The 16,097-nt window shown below is 45.6% G+C and overlaps 1 protein-coding gene across 3 annotated transcripts in view; it reads left to right on the forward strand.

The window, feature by feature from the left end:
* Positions 1-16,097, forward strand: part of GOLGA1 (golgin A1) — an 804,100-nt gene that overhangs the window by 70,268 nt on the left and 717,735 nt on the right. For all 3 annotated transcript variants that reach the window (XM_069609438.1, XM_069609440.1, XM_069609439.1), the window contains one exon: positions 9,524-9,614. In XM_069609438.1, coding sequence (XP_069465539.1) covers positions 9,524-9,614 — 91 coding nt within the window. The remainder of the gene's footprint in view (positions 1-9,523; positions 9,615-16,097) is intronic.

Here is a 16,097-nt window from a genome sequence, read left to right on the forward strand (position 1 = left end):
CCTGTTTCTTCATGTGTGTTTAAGGACACCCTGGGCATTTACTCTTCCTGTTTTCATAGTATTAGAGTTCCCTTCATGAAAGTGACATGGTCACATGATTTCTGTGCCTTGACTCTTAGAATGGCCAGTGGGGTTAGGTTGGTTATGGCAAGGCCTCTTGCGGCGGTCCTTGAGCGGACAAGGTTGGTTATGTTTTCTTTACTGTTTAATTGTTTTTTGTGACTGCTAAAGCATTTAATTTGTCAAGATGACTTTTGAATCCATATCCAGGAGGTAAATATCCCTGAATGAGAAACCAGATGTATGATCCTTGTCTGGTTTTTGGGATTGGTGTAACATTCGTAGCAGTAGTCTTCTGTTTTTTTCTTTGTGGTTGCTTCTTTTTTAGACCTTGTTGAACAATTTTAATAGATGCAGGGTAAAACTAGGCACATCTTGTATATTATTTCTCCCTATTTGACCTCTTATCCTGCTTTTGGCAGTGCAACTAGCAGTTCATTTAATTGCCCTTGTTACTTAATATGACTGCATAACGTTTTTTTATTACTTTTTATATACATAGTATGGAGGTGTACCTATTTTAAGATATTTTCTATTTTATTTACCGATTAAGCTTTTAATAAAAGGCCATAATGATTTTTGGATGTCTGCCTGATCAGCTTATATCGATGGTGGCTGAACTTTGTTCAAATGTTATCTGTGCACTTTCTGTGCTGTCTTTGTTTTCTTTGGCATGCCACAACACTTTAAAGGTATGAGTCATGCTGCAGGGCCTTAGAGGTGCACGTTAGAGTTCTGCCTGGCAGCAGCCGTCGGTATTCACTGCGAAGGCTAGGATCCATCTTGGGATAATGTCTTGCCTTTGCTATCCCTGGACTTTGTGTGTACCCCTCACCTCAGTTTAAGTCCGAAGACAATGGCCAGCGACACCTTGCCATGGAACCGGACAGGAACTAATTTATCCCCCTGCTAGTCACCCAGTGTTTATGGCAGACATACCCTTTCCTTTTCTAGGCTTCATCCTGCTATATAGAAAACATATTTCTTCCAGTTGGCCTGCCTAGCCTTTCCATACTTTGCCCACTCCAATCTAGTAGCAGAAACAGTTCAATAGCTCATCTTTCATCGGCCTTTGGAGAGATGAGAGCAAGTCTCTTCATGAATTATCTCAGCCCGTATACTGTCATTAGGAAAAAGTGATCTACTTATACCCGAGAGACTTTGTGGGACCATGCCATTATATCTTGGGCATTCTGTGAGACTCTGACAGGGAGACTTCTCTGTCCTCGCAGCTGCTGGCTGAACCCCCAAGACCGTGACACCACGCTTCCTGTAGAAGTGGAATTTGTCTCTGTAGTGTAATCTGTGATTCCCCTTTCCTCCCTCACATCCGCCTGCTTCCCTCTCTCTTCTCTCCCTCTGCAGCTTTGGTTCTTTGTGAAGGGTTGATGCCGTCAATATTCGGACCTGGTGGGTCCATGAGAAAAGCAAAGCAGACTGGTATGAAGACGAGTCAAGTGCTTCATCTGAGCATCATCACTCATTTTCTGTAGCCATCCGTTCCCTTCTGATTTTCCAAACCACAGTTTGTGTTTTTAAACGTACTCCCAAAGTCTAATGCAGAAGCTACGTAACCCCACACCCCAGTGATTAGCGTTACCAGTTTCTTAATAGCCCAGCAGCTTTGGGGTGCCCCTTTGTAACTCACCTCTGCTTTATATCTGTTCTGTAACCTCTGAAAAGCGCTCCGTTATGCATCTGTACTAATGTATAGCTCTGTAGCGCTCCATTATATATCTGTATTTTAGTATATCTCTGAAAAGCGCTCTGTTGCTTCTCGAAGCCAGGTCTGTGCTCAATAAATATCATTATTATTATAATAATAATTGGTATTCTAACTGTACCCTAACAGGCATTAGTTACTGAATTAGTGTTTTTGTACAGGTATGGACACAAGGCTGTGACTGATTGGGAGTTGGCAAAGTCCATGTCCCCACCCCCAGGCTGATTAAGAACTGAAAGGCCTCTGAGGGAAAGCGTACCCATACGAAGGCCAGCTTATTGTTTTGAGGGTCTCGCTAATCCTCTGCTTTTCTTGAACATTAAGCTATACCCTTTCTTTTATTGTTAAGAGAATTGCAGCTTTGATGTGGCATAAGTAAGAGGATATACATTTTTGTGAAGTTTCAATGTTCCGTTCGTTGATTGGAAGAGACTAACATATAATGGAGATAATGATTTCTTTGTCCAGGAAGGGCTCTGTGTACTGCTTGTATTGGTGGTCTATCACCCCACCTGTAGATAGGTTGTCACAGATGGCCTCAAAAACGCACCATCTCTCACGGACAGTTCAAGGGTTTTTATTATTTTCAAGGGGTTCCAAATAAAGGCTGTCTTTTCTTCCTATGGAATTCCCCTATCCTAGCATTTGGCTTTCCTAATCCCCAAGATGTTAACTCAAGATTGTAACTCCTGCCATCTAAAATCTTACTGGCCATAGGAGAGGGCCAAAAGGCAACAGCCTTACCTATCATAATGGACCTGGTGTCTCACAAGATTTGCAAAACAGAAATGGTGCCTTCTCTCACTCGAACCTCTCTCTTGCTTTCGTATTGCTCAACCCAAGGTCCTTTCATTTCTTTCCATTCCTTCTGCTAACCCCCCTCCACCCCCCTCCACTTCCACACAGCTTTCCACTTCCACTAATCTGTTTTGTGATCTACCCCTCCTTCTGTCGCTCTACTTTCAGTCTCCCGGTCACCTTTCTCACTCAGTCTCATTTACTTCCTACTCTCCCACTTAGTGCCACTCACCTTCAACACTACCTGCTAGTCTCCTCCACGCTCCGCTCCATCATCCTTCCATCTCCTGGTCTCTTTGTCTGCTGTCTCGCCCCTTGAGCTCACCCCAACAACTTGCATGCTGATCTTTCACCATCTCCTTTTATACTGCTCCGTCTGGGTTGTAGCCATCTCATCCTGTGGGCCATCCGACTTTTACCCAGGTGGCAGGTTGTACAGGGAAACCTGCATACATTGTCCATTTAACCCTGCACCCTTTCACCATCCAGCGTGGATCCGCTGGGGCTTCGTGATGTCTGGCCAATTTTTAGGATCACCTGTCCTGGCGTCCCTGGTATGCTACGGAGGGGCGCCGGTGCACGGTAAGCTGGGTGCTTCATAGCTTTGGTTCTTTGGTGTGTTTCTTTTTGGACAGCTTCTTGTTTATCACTGCGAGTTCTGATAACTTGAATTCTTGGAGCATCTCTCCCTCCTCCTTTCCAGAGGGGTCTGAAAGAAAACAGAACGCTGAAAAGCATGTTGTACTGCAGGCATGGGATGATTAAAAGTGGTACCTTTCACTTACATGAGGGGGGGGCAGAGAAGGGGCCTTCCCAACTCCCTCACCCTGCCTTTGGGGACAGAACTGGCTCTGGCAAACACCCTGGTAGGCCTTCTGCCCCAGGGTCAGAGGTGATATGATATTTTATTTGTATCGCGCTCGTACACAAGTGTTTCAGAGCGCGGCAAGGCAAGGGAGGGGAAACGGGGGAGAAACAAAACAACGATCTTACTAGGCCCAGTGACATTGAGAAATTGCAAGTGCATGGGAAAGGGATAGGGGAAAAGCGCATGGAAGGGGGAGAGTGGAAAGTGCAGAGCAGAGGAGAGACAGATAAATAATAATAAAAACAAAATAGATAATAGAGCAATTAACTGGGGTAGTGTAGCCAACACTTGGCAAGTGCTGTGCTTACGGCAGCAGAACTGGGTAAGTCTGATAAGTGCATGAAAGAGGAAAATGGGTGACTGTATGGATACAGATACAGTCCCCAGAGCAAGGGGTGGCCGGGAGGAAGTGTAGAAAGGGTGGCAGGTTGAGCAGGTACCTGGGCCTGGGGACAAAGGGTGGCCAGGTGCACAGTACCAAGATAGAGCAGATCAGCAAGGGAGAGGGGGAGCAAAGGCAGATGCAAAGAGGAAGGTCCTGAGGTGCTTCCGGAACCGGAGATGGTTCTCCTCAAATTTTAAAGTGGCGGGGAGGCTGTTCCAGAGGGAAGCACATGCTGAAGACGGAGATCTATCCCTAGCTTGTTTCTTTGAAAAACGACTGACCCTGAGGGAGTTGGAGGTAGAGAAGCGAAGAGCTTGAGAGGGGAGGTATTTGTGGAGGGATAGCTGAAGGTATTTTGGACCCAGGCCCCAGAAAGCCTTGTGGACAATGCATAGGGTTTTAAATGGAATCCTTGCATCTTGTGGGAGCCAATGGAGAGATTTCAGAGCTGGAGAGATACGATCCCAGGGCTTAAGGCCAAGGACAAGTCTCGCAGTCCTGTTCTGGACTGGTTGCAGAGGGCGGAGAGTAGAGGCAGGTAGATTTAGAAAGAGGCTGTTACAATAGTTCAACCTTGAGAGAACCAGAGCTTGGGGGAAGCACTGTAAGCTTCTGGGGGAAGGAGAGGAAAGGAAGAGTACCTCTGAGGAGGTGCCGAAGGAAGTTTGACTTTTTAGAGACCTCAGAGATGTGGGCGGAGAAGGCAAGTGTGGAGTCAAAGATGACCCTGAGGTTCTTAGCCTCACAGGTGGGGATAGGAGGAGGGCCAAACGAGGCCGGCCAAAGAGAGAGGCGAAAGGTAGGAGAAGGTGTGCCGATGAGGATCTCTGTCTTGCTGAATGTCTCAATGACAAAGATCATTGGCAGCACACCAATCCTGAATTGTAGTTAGGCAATCGGAGATGAGAGAGGGAGAGGATGTGGCCGAGGGCAGCCTAAAAATGAGTTGTCGTCAGCGTAGCACTGGAAATTTGAGCATAGATTGGCAATGCAGTGGGTGAGAGTTGCCAGGTATTGGTTGAAAAGCCAGGGCAAGAGGTTAGACCCTTGGAGAACACCACAGGTAGAAAGGAAGATGGGTAGAAGATAGGTGTCACTAACCCACTTGATAGGGTCAGGTGCCTGACCCCGTCGCAAGCTAGACTGCGAGTTTATTCATGAAAGTCAGCGTTGACGTTAACTTAATTGTTGTTGGACAACGGTGTCCATTATTAAAGCCCCCTGTTAGTCTTTCTTCATGTCGTGGTCCTCACGTCATCTGTTTCATTTTGTTTTCTCATATACATTGTCTTCATAAGGTGGTCTACTATCCTTCTAGTAAATAAGAGTGGTCTAGTCAACCCCTTGCTTTGAGATCAGTCTTGGTGATGGAGATGACCTCTTCAGTAGCTGTCAATTGCAGTTTCTGCAGAATGGTGCAACTCCCCACTAAGCAGACCCCTTGAGTTTGCTTCACCTCCTAACACCCCATCAGTTTATCTTTCCAACCATCCTTCTCTGTGCAATTGGTGTATTTTAGTTGAGCAGCAGCAAATGTTTGCATCTGTTCTTCAAGACCTATCGGTTACAAAATAGAGCATTACTGTGTGAATTTGGACGTGTGTCCATCGGAGATGAATTGGGGGTAATACAGTGAAACTGTGACACGTGCTTTGAGAAATCGGGCTCTGGCTGATAATTTCTGCCTTTCTCCTTAAATGGTGTTTACATTAACACTGAAAATCCTATGCCATAGGTGTGTTCCTGTGGTGCAAACCTAGGGGCCTCTGACCATCAAGGAGGACCATCGGAAGTCTTTTGCAAGCAGGGATCAATTTTGCAGAAGATAAAAACTGGTTTTGGTTTTTATCGAACCAATAGAAAGAGGAAAAATCGCACACTCAAAAAACAGTTGATGGGGAAATAGGATTGATAGTACATATCCAAATCGAGGAATACTGCAAGAAATGTACACCAAATTACCAAAATGTAAATAAATAAAGTGTGACGTGCATATCAACGAAAGGGCAGTGTTTGGGGGTTGAGAGTAATGACAGCAGACAGTACTAAAGTTTACCAAGTTTGCATAGGGTTCAGGTATGGGTGGAGCACTTAATCACAGAGTTATTTAATGTAATGTGTATATTGGGGTCTTGTGGGGTCAACGTAGTAATTCGGGAGCTAGATCGTTTTGGATTGTTTTATGGCTTTAGGCAGGGTGTACAGTCCCAGAGCAGCCTGACCCAGCATGACCTACCCTTCTGGTCTAGGATCATGGGAAAACCCAAGGTCAAAGAACTGCAACTTCCAGAATTCTCCTCTTTGTCAGAGTGAAAATATGGGCCAGATATCGGAGCGACCCCTGTGAATTGGGAGGGAGGAGAATTCTAGGAAGACCATATCCAAGTCCACAAGGGCAGGAAAAATGCTGAAGAGCATGTACCAATACCACACCCGGCTAACAAACAAAACTGGAGACACTGCGTCTTCCATAATTACACTATTTTGCAGAAGGAAAACCTGAAATGGATTTGGAGGGATCAAAATTAGCTTCTTTTACCAGGAGCGAAAAGCAGCTCCTGGGTATCGTGCATGACACGTTAGGCAGATGCTATCTCTGGGGAACCAGGAGCTAGTGCACAGTGAGCAGAAATGTTACTTTCCGCAAATTGCAAACTCCCATTCTATATTATCCAATATGCTTTAAATGTCCCTCAGGTGTTTTCTTTATTCTCCTTTTTATACCCATTCCCAAACTTACACAGTTAATAACACATAGCTATGGTTGTATGGCACCACTTGCCTTGCGAGTCAAAAGTAACTCCTGGTAGCCGTGTATTCCAAGCTAACCAGGCTCCCCTTGGCTATAATCACGAGCTAAGTAGCTCCCAGCTTGTGGAAATTTCGAACCCTGGACTTGATCTACTTATGCACATTCAAGCTCCACAAGAAAATGGTAATGACCTGAGCGCCTCACAGAGACACTTCATACCCCCTGAAGCGGGCAGTCCTTTCCCCTTTGGTGACTCAATGGCAAAGAGTAGCATAGGTCTCCCTTATCCGGAGATCCAGCTCTCTGAGGAGACTTTCCTTCATACCTTTACAGAAGGAAATCTCAAAGGAAGGGGAGCTAATAGCTTCCACATGTCTGCAGCCCCTGAAAAGACAGAGGCTGTAACCCCCTTCATATTTCGAAATGGAGGGAAAACTAGACACTTCATATGAAGCAATAAGTAGTAGTAAAAATGATTTATTAAACACACACACATGTATCACCAGTGAACCAGTTGAACAGTAGATATGGGATTCCAGCCCTTCCTACACACTACATGGATTGTACATAGTATCTTGACCTGCTGGATCTAGAGCGCAGCAACACAAACTCCTTAGGGCAGGGGCCCACAGACTGAAACCAGAATAAAAAGCAGCCCCTGCATCTTCTCCAGTAGCCAACACACACTGCATAAAGAATTCAAAAAGGTGGCAGCACCTCCTCAAACCTCAGGCCCTGACCCCCTCAACCCACATAACAAGTGCATGGCCCAATTGCAGACCGGGTCAGCCCATAATAACCAGTTGCAAAAAACCACTAAGAAAGAGGTGAGATGATCCTTTAAAAGATAGCCAACCTAGACTGTTAATGTCAAGCCTTGAAAGAACTGTTGGGAGGAGAGCAGCAGATCCCTTGCCAGTAGAGCATGGTGGCCTAGACCAGGAAGGAGGAGGTAATAGTGTGCGTTGAAGCAGAAGCGTGTTGTAGAGAGGAGGCAGAGATTGTGTTCAAGGATGAGCTTGAAATGTTAGTAATTGAGAGTTATAGTTCTGAGGAGCAGGAGGGATTGTTGGAGAGAACTTGCTTGACAGCAAATACAGAGGGGTGTTGCCTTATAGAGGAAAGTGAGGGGTACCATCTGGAAGGAGGAGGACCTGAATATTGTGCAGGAGAGAGCACTGGTTTGGAAGGTGGGTGTTGTGCTGAAGGAGACCAAATTTGAGTTTTGTCCTAGAGTCGAGAGCTAGGAAGGGACGTTTGGTGTGGCATGGAGAATAGGAAGTTTCCAGAAGACCACTTTGGTACATTGGAGAATGGAGATGCAGGTGGGAGGATTGAAACAGCGGGACTACCCCGGTGGACAGGAAGGACAACTCAGAGGTAGTTTGGGCGGAAAGGGTCCAGGGAGAATGACGGCAGAATCAGTGGGTGGAAGGTGTGAGTAGGGTTGTGCTTTTCTGCCAATTCCCACCAGGGCATAATTGACCTACTCAAAAGTCTCAACACCGGGCCGAGCCTAGCAGAAAGTCTGCCTGCCCACAAGTGAAGTGCTCCAAAGAATCTGCCCCCTCTTTCCCACCTCAGGTGGTAGAAAGCATGGGAGCCCCAAAACCATTTGGTTGCCTGAGAGCATTGTGTCTTTTGCTGGGGAAATAATCTATGTCCAAGCCAGGGACTGGCCTACTGGATGACCCCCATTGGTCGACCTCATCGCCCTTGAGGAGTGAACCAATGGTCTGGATTATTTTGGTTTGATTTCTGAAATTTGGCGAGGCTGAACATTTCCCTGAAGGACCATCTTTGGAGCAGGAAAAACCCTCTGCATTGTCCACAAGGCCGTCTGGGGCCTTGGGCCAAAATACCTTCAACTCTCTCTTCCTAATAATCTTCCTTCTCGAGCTCTTCGTTTATCCGCCTCCAACTCCCTCAGGGTCAGCCGCTTCTCCAAACAACGAGTTGGGGGCAGATCTCTTTCCACTGCAGGGGCCTTCCTACCTCCCTGAAACTTGAGGAGAACCACCTCCGGTTCCGGAAGCACCTCAAAACCTTCCTCTTTGCCTCCGCTTTCTCTCCCCCTCTCCCCTGCTAATACTACTGAAACTGCACTGAATCTGCAACTGGGCCATTCACCGTTCTTGGCCCAGCCACTCTCCCCTGCACTGCCTCCACGGCAACCCCTGCACTACGGGACTGTGTCTGTATCCATACAGCCCCCCTTCCCAGCACTTGTCTGCACTTACCTCGCACTTGCCACCAGCTGGCCCTTGTTATTTATCCTGTATGCTGTATGCTTATAACCCTGTACTGCACTTTCCCCTCTCCCTTTCCCCCATGCACTTTTCCCTTCCCCTCTACCCTTGCACTTGCGCGATCTGAATGACACCTGGCCCAGTAAGATCGTTGTCTGTCTCCCCTTGTTCCCCCCCCCCCCCGCCTCGTCGCGCCTTGAAACACTTGTGTATAGGCGCGTTACAAATGCCTTATCATATCAGGAAGGCACAACCCTGTTCTCTTGACCCGTTTATGCGAGTGACTGGTCCTTCCCTCACATTGCACCCTGACACTTGGAGACCTCATCAATCTCCTGTCTTGTTCATTGAGTTATGACACCATCTTGACACATTCTGTTTAGTTTGTGTTAAAAGGTTCATTAAAACTCTTGAGGCGTACTTGGTATCGGAGTCTAGGCTGTGGTTTTATCTGCATGCCACATTAACTAGAACGACCACTCAATCAGTAACGCTAGAAATGGTATTGAAATGACACCGAGTGAACAGAGCGAACATGTACAACCAAAGGCCAAAAACTGTTGATTGCTTCAGTAAACCATTTAATACATTTACAATCTCTCGTCCCCTAAGCTTGTGAAAACATGAACATGATAGTTAATTTGAATGCTAGATGCTTACCATTTCATTTTTGTTTTGAAATAAAAAGGCCTCTGATGGAAGCAGCTCAAGAGAGGACATGTCCTCCCAGCTCTTCAGGAGAAATGATCAGATCCGGAAACTGGAAGCAAAGCTTTCAGGTACGTTTCAGTACAATATTGATTGTTTTCGTTAGCCTGTGTTTTAATTCTTTTGAAAATAAGCAAAAGTGCAGCAATCAGTCTATTTTGGTATTTTGACCTGAATCTGTGCACCTGGACAAACATGCTTCTATCATCTTTTTTATTTTCATACCCTGCCAGTTTTTCATGTTAATGCAATTTCATTATTTTTAGCTGCAATCTCTCGCCATTCTTTTAAGCCAGAACATCTGTAAAGCAGCTCTGTATGATGGGGTACATAGGTAGTTATGGGCGTGTCCTGTTAATATTTCAAACATTTATGTAAAAATGTCAAAATCGCTTTTTGTTAGACATAGTCCACTAGTATAATCCAGTAAGGTCATTCCCTATAACGATTGGAGTCTGTAATTTGCATACGTTTTTTGCCTTGGGCGGTGGGGTTTTATTCTCCCTAGCTGAATGTATCTTAGATCCCATCTGTATTCTTGCTTTCTTTGTGGTTTTTGACTTTATACCTGTCTGTTGCTCACTCCTTGCAGAATCTTTCTTGGGCAATCTGGCGAAACCTAGTTTCTTGGGGGCTGAGGAAACGGCAACATGTGATCCGTTTCACACATGTCATTCTTAATCTTAATGAAGATTTCAAACATTGTAGTCTGGGAAATCTTATGAACCTCGTGTTGTTGTTTTGGGGTTGATGAAGCGACAATGTAGTGGCTGTCCATCTTCCAACACTTATGTTGTTTTGTTCTATGGAATATGAATCGTTGGTGAGATGCCTTACTTGGGTGTTTTCAGTATGGACCTCTCCTGAAGTGAAGATGAAATTTTAAGTTCTAAATCCCACTTCCCAGCTCTTTAAAATACAGTGACTGAAGGCAATAAAAGTTAAGATCACAGGACCACCTTGTTGTAAGCCGGACTATATAGATCAGTATCCCCTGTTTATGTCAGTTTGAGAAGATTATTACCCTAGCAAACCAGGTTATGCCAGAGGCTCGACCTGGGGATATATACTTTATGACTGATGACCCCTTTTTGTCATGTGCTCCTCGTACCCCATGTGGCTACCAGGGCAGGGGAGGCCTTTGAAGCACCCTGTTTGTGTCCCAGGGTGATTCTATCACCCTACTAGTGTGTTGTGGCGTAGGTTGGTGGCAGCAGATTTTTACATTTGGCCGTACCAAGTCATTTGGGGGTGGGGTGGGGGAGGGGGGTACTGGTACATTTCTAAGCCTTACGACTGGCGTTTGTTTTGAGCACAGCCCTTTTATTTTGGGCACATCCCTTTGCTTGTGTGGACCAGCCAGCAGCAAGCAAGCCTTTAAAGTTGCAGTGGTGCTGATGTGGGCTCATTCTGGGCCCAGTCCTGCACCCAATTAAGTGGTCTAAACTGGGTTAGCCTGGTTTTCTGCCCTAGACATGCCTAGAACACATGTTGTTTGGGTGGACCAGAGTATTGCATGACTTTTAAAGCAAGCCTGATTGGTTGACTACCAAAACCTTTGTGTGTCTACTTGGTGTGTGTTTGGGGGGCTGGGTTAGGCCAGCTCCTGATTGAATGTATTCATTTAGGGGAGCCCCTGTCTGTTTCTCAGATTGTTACTTGAGTTGTTGTATGATTGCTACGAAGTTGGGCTGCTGCACTGGAGGACTTGGTTTGGCTGTATTTGCTGGGCCCTGACCCCTTGGTTCTGGTCACGGTTTCTTAAGAACGCTTCTCCTCATTCTCTGTCCTCCATGATCCTCCTTCTGGTTAGACAGGCTGTTGCTTCTTAGGATAGCTTCTAGGTCGTTTCTGTGTAGCCCCCCTTTAAAAGCCTCCTGGACCAGGCCCCTTGAGGCTGGGCTACTCCACCTCAGTGCCATCTTGTGCCACCCTGGGTAACTACCATCCATTGCCCCCATTGCAGGACCATTCTTTGTTTGTGGCCTGCCCTGTCTTGCCCCTTGATCTGCCCATATCCCCTTGGTTGGGTTCCTCCACCTTCCTGGTGCCTTCCCTGTCGCTGCTTCTGTTTAGTGTGTCGTCCTAGGTAACAGATTAGTTTTTTCATTCCCCTGGGTTGTCGGTGGTGCAGGAGACAAGTTCCTCAGTACCAGAACTTTGTCACAACCCTGTAAAAGAGACCATGTAGTTCCTGGATCGTGCTGTGCTTCTATTCTATTGCTGGCTGGCTTGAACTTGTATCTGGAACACCCATAACCACTTCTTGCCCGTGGATGTTGTCCTCTTATTTTCTATGGGAAACTTTTACAAACTTTTAAACCCCACCTTAGGTGACTAAAAAGGGTATTTATCCGAACTCACCTGAACCTTACCTGAAGGAGGGCCGATGGCTTGGGGGCAACAAGCTCGCCTTGGGACAAGGCCATGCCTTGTAACAATGAATACCTGTCCGGAGCTTGGAAGTGGAAGGAGTCTGGCATTAAGTGTGATATTAATCAGCAATAATTAAAATAATGTGGACACTTTTCTTTGTCCCCCTTAGGTCTGTGGAATTTTACACCAAACTATTTTAGCTGGTACCTGTGATTTTATTGGAGACTGCACAGTAAATAAATCGCTGCACTCCTGTAACTTTGGTATTTTATTTTCACCTATTTCTGAGTGTATAGAGTTTTCTAAAGTGGCCCTGGGCACTGTTTAGCCTCTTCACTCCCCATAGGTACTACTCTTATGTATATGATTTATTAGTGAGTTATCTGTTTTACAGTGTACCCCTTACTGTTATATGCATAGGGCCCAATAACCGGCATATGCCTTATGGTGCTTTTAGTAATAAAGTGTATATATACATTTCTGGGCAGTGTATTTTCTTTGGTTGTCTTATGGCACCCACTTTACCTATTCATGTGCCTTGTCCTCTCACTTGAGTGAAGCCACATCTCCTCTGCCGTTGCTACTCATAGGTATTCTGTTTTTTTCCTTTAGTGGAACTGCGCCTGTACCTTTAGGAGGGTTTTTGAAAAATCTCCCTTGTCTGGTGAGAGAGTTTGTGGGCTATGCTTCTTTCGAGTAGGAGGTACCCAAGGATAGGCATAAGTTTAAATCCTATTTGAGGTCTCTGTCACACAGTGTCACCCTGGCAATTTCCTCTTATGGCTTTTTTCCAAAGTTCGGCTGTGTGTTAACAGCTTTTGATGCCTCTCCACTCAAAGTAAAATGCTCTTTACCACCAATGTTTAAAATACAATAAAATGCTCGATTCCCGTCAATAAATTAAGATCTGTTTTGGCTTACTGATTCTGTTTATTTGGGTTTAAAAAGCGCTGTCACCAACGTGTTGTAGAATTGAGTTAAATAAATGGTAAAAACAAATGCACAACAAGAGGGCAGCCAACATTAATTCAAAGGTTTCCAGAAAAAGGCACACGCAGATGCAGAATGAACTGGCAGAGGCAGGGCATTCCACAATTTAGTATTAAGAGGATAACCTGAATAAAAATGGTTCTGGGCACAAGGAGGATAGGGAATTGCCATGAGAGAATTGAGGAGGGACTGTGAGAATAGACAGAAATAAGAGTAGAGCAATGAGGTCCATGAAGACACTTGAAACGGTACGTGAAAAAACATGAAGGTGGGTGCGAAATGTGAGCCAGTAAAGAGCAGTCAGAGACAGGGAGCTGTGCAAGCGAGGAGGAAGAAGACCGGCAAGATGAATAACAGAGTTGAGGAAAGAGCATATGCAGAAAGATCTGAGAGGAAGTTAGAGCAGTATCTGGGTGAGTGAAAATATACACATTTTATTGGCAGAGACAGTGCGAAAAGCTCACGTTTTGTGGATTTTATAAAGCAGATAGCGACAGATGTTATCAAGAGAGTACATTAGATCAGAGAAGTTCAGAGATGGGACATCGATGAAACCTAGGCTCTGGTCGGGTGTAGAAAGAGGATGGGAGTTTGGGGGGGTGGGGGAGAAGATAATGGAAGACATGAAACCCTGCAAGGAGAAGTATCAGGAAATAACAGAATCTGTGGCTTGGTAGAGGTGAGGTGGAAGTAGTGAGAGAGCATCCTTTGTTGAGCAGCCAGAAGACAATTGGAAGAGACTCATGAAGTTGCTCCAAAAAGAATGAGAACAAGATCTGAGACCGCTCTGCATAGAAGTGGCAATGAAACCCACATCAGGGCCTAATAGACCGGAGGAATTTTGTAGATTGAAAATAAGAGGCGTTCAAGAACGGAATTCGGTGGTAGCCCAAAGCGCAAATTTCGAACAGTAGTAGCCGTCTCAAGATACAATATAGGACCAGTCTCAGAAATAAGAGGAACACCAGGAAAGGGCTGAGCTAGATGGAGCTAGAGTGGATAGAGATGAGCAGAGAATAGGTTGATACCCTGTGTCAAAAGCCACAGATAAATCCGGAAGGGGTGAGGACTATTTAATATAACTGGAAGAGGTAAGGCCACCACTCAAAATGCAGGTTTTGATTCCTTGTATTTGACTAGCTGGAAATAAAATCCAGAGATGGAACAATATATTGGCTTTCAAAGTCCCATATGCTTCTTCATCAGATGGTGCAGAGTGAAATGATTGGAAAAGAAGGACCCACTGGTCCATTCATTCTCAGAGAAAACCAAGGATCATTTGCAGTTTAAAGTTCATTGGGTGATGGAATAGTTTTAATGGATTGCAGGTCTGTAATGGCTTCCTTATTTTATTTATTGGACATTTGTAAGGCGCCCATACAACAAATGGTGTTTCAAGGCTCCACAAGACGAAAGGGGGGCGGAGGGGCAAGAGAGAAAGATAACAATAACGGTCCTACAAGGCCTTGTGACATTCAGATGGTGCAAGTGCAGTAATAAGAACTGCGAGTGAGAGGGTTGGGAAGAGCAGGTCTGCGCAAAATGCGAAGTGCTAGGGTGCATGCGGGTTGTTACCACATCAACCTTTATATCCGGCACATGCCCTCCTGGGAAGGCAGGAGGGCAAGTGCAAGGGATTGCATGGGGTGAAGGGGGTGAGGGTCCACATCCTAGGTGCAAGGGGTGGGGGTGGACTGGACGGGGGTCTTGGTGCCCTATAGAACTTGGAGGGAACCATGCAGCCAGTCACTGTGGCAGATGGGGGTGTTAGCAGGGGACGTGGAGTGGGAAGGAAGAAGAGATGAGGAGGGTCTTGTGGAGCTTTCAGAACTTAAGAAGATCTGGCTCAAGCCTGAGGGGGGCCGGGAGACCATTACAGAGGGAGGCTCCTGCGGAGGAGAGAGATCTACCCCCATTCTCTGCTGGAGAAACAAGACTATAAAGCTGCTAGAAGCAGGGGGACACAACAGTTCACATTACTATATCATTTGAAGAAAACAAACGGTAGTCACATGTAACTGTTGAATATAATATGTTCTCAAAGTTCGGCAGGGGCAGTCTTAAAGTGGGCCACAGTAAAATTGTAACGTGCAGAAGGGCAGTTTCAGTGGAGTTGGCCAGACCTAAACCTGGTTGCAAAGGTGTCAAGAGGGACTTGAAATCAAGATAGAGAGATGGTTGTGAACAAGCAGCATGCTCAAAAAGATTGGAAAGAAAGGGAAGTGAGGACGGTAATTGAAACAAGAGAAGGATCGAGCAAGGGTTTCTTGAGGATTGGTTTAATGTTGGCCCGTTTAAAGGAAGAAGGAAAGATACCAGTTGCGAATGAAGATTAGAGAAAAGAAGTTGGATAATGATACAGGATGTCCCTGGGGAAAAGAGCTAAAGGGCGTGGGTCTGATGTGACAGCTGTAGGGTTAGCATGCTGGAGCAACAGACCGAGGGAATCTTCAGAAATGCGTGAAACTGGCAAAGATGGAAAGGAGGAGGAGGAGGAGTTGGTGGTGAAGGGGAAATGGATGAGAACGAAGAACGAAGTTTGTCAATTTTAGAAGACACCCCAAAAACAATGCCAGAAGCCCAAGAAGAAGGAAGCAAAGGAGGACCAGGAGAACAGGGTGCCAGTATGTTTTTGAGATGAGAAATTTGACAAGGTGGATGAGCGGATAGAGCAATAACAAGAAGTTAATGATAGCATGACGTAGTTCAATGATCAAGGAAGTGTGACAAGCATAGTGCAGCATGATCAGAGGTAGAATGAGATTACTTTGGGCACCGTTCCATTATCTGCAGAGACTTTCGTGAAAGAAAACTGAAGAGGGGTCAACCACGGTTGCGACTTTTTCAGAAGCAGCAAAAAGAGATGCTAGAGATAGTCCAGAGATGTTGACACAGCCGACACAAGAACAGAAAAAGAATCCTGCTATAGAAGAGGGAAAACAAAAATGGGGGCAATTAGGAATAGACCTAAGTAACTCAGGAGACAACAAAGCAGGGGATGTCTCAACATATAAAAGTGCTAAAAGAAGAAGAATAATTATTACTGGAAAAGGATAGAACCAAATGGTCCACAGAAGAAAAGGGAAATGTAAAAAAATCAGAAGGATGGGTGGTAGAAACGTGAGCAATTGATGACCCAGCGATATGAGAAGGATGGGTGGGAAGTTGACACAAGTGTAAGGAATCAG

This window comes from Ambystoma mexicanum, chromosome 8 (genome assembly GCF_040938575.1).
Source record: "Ambystoma mexicanum isolate Mex_15411 chromosome 8, UKY_AmexF1_1, whole genome shotgun sequence".
NCBI lineage: Eukaryota > Metazoa > Chordata > Amphibia > Caudata > Ambystomatidae > Ambystoma > Ambystoma mexicanum.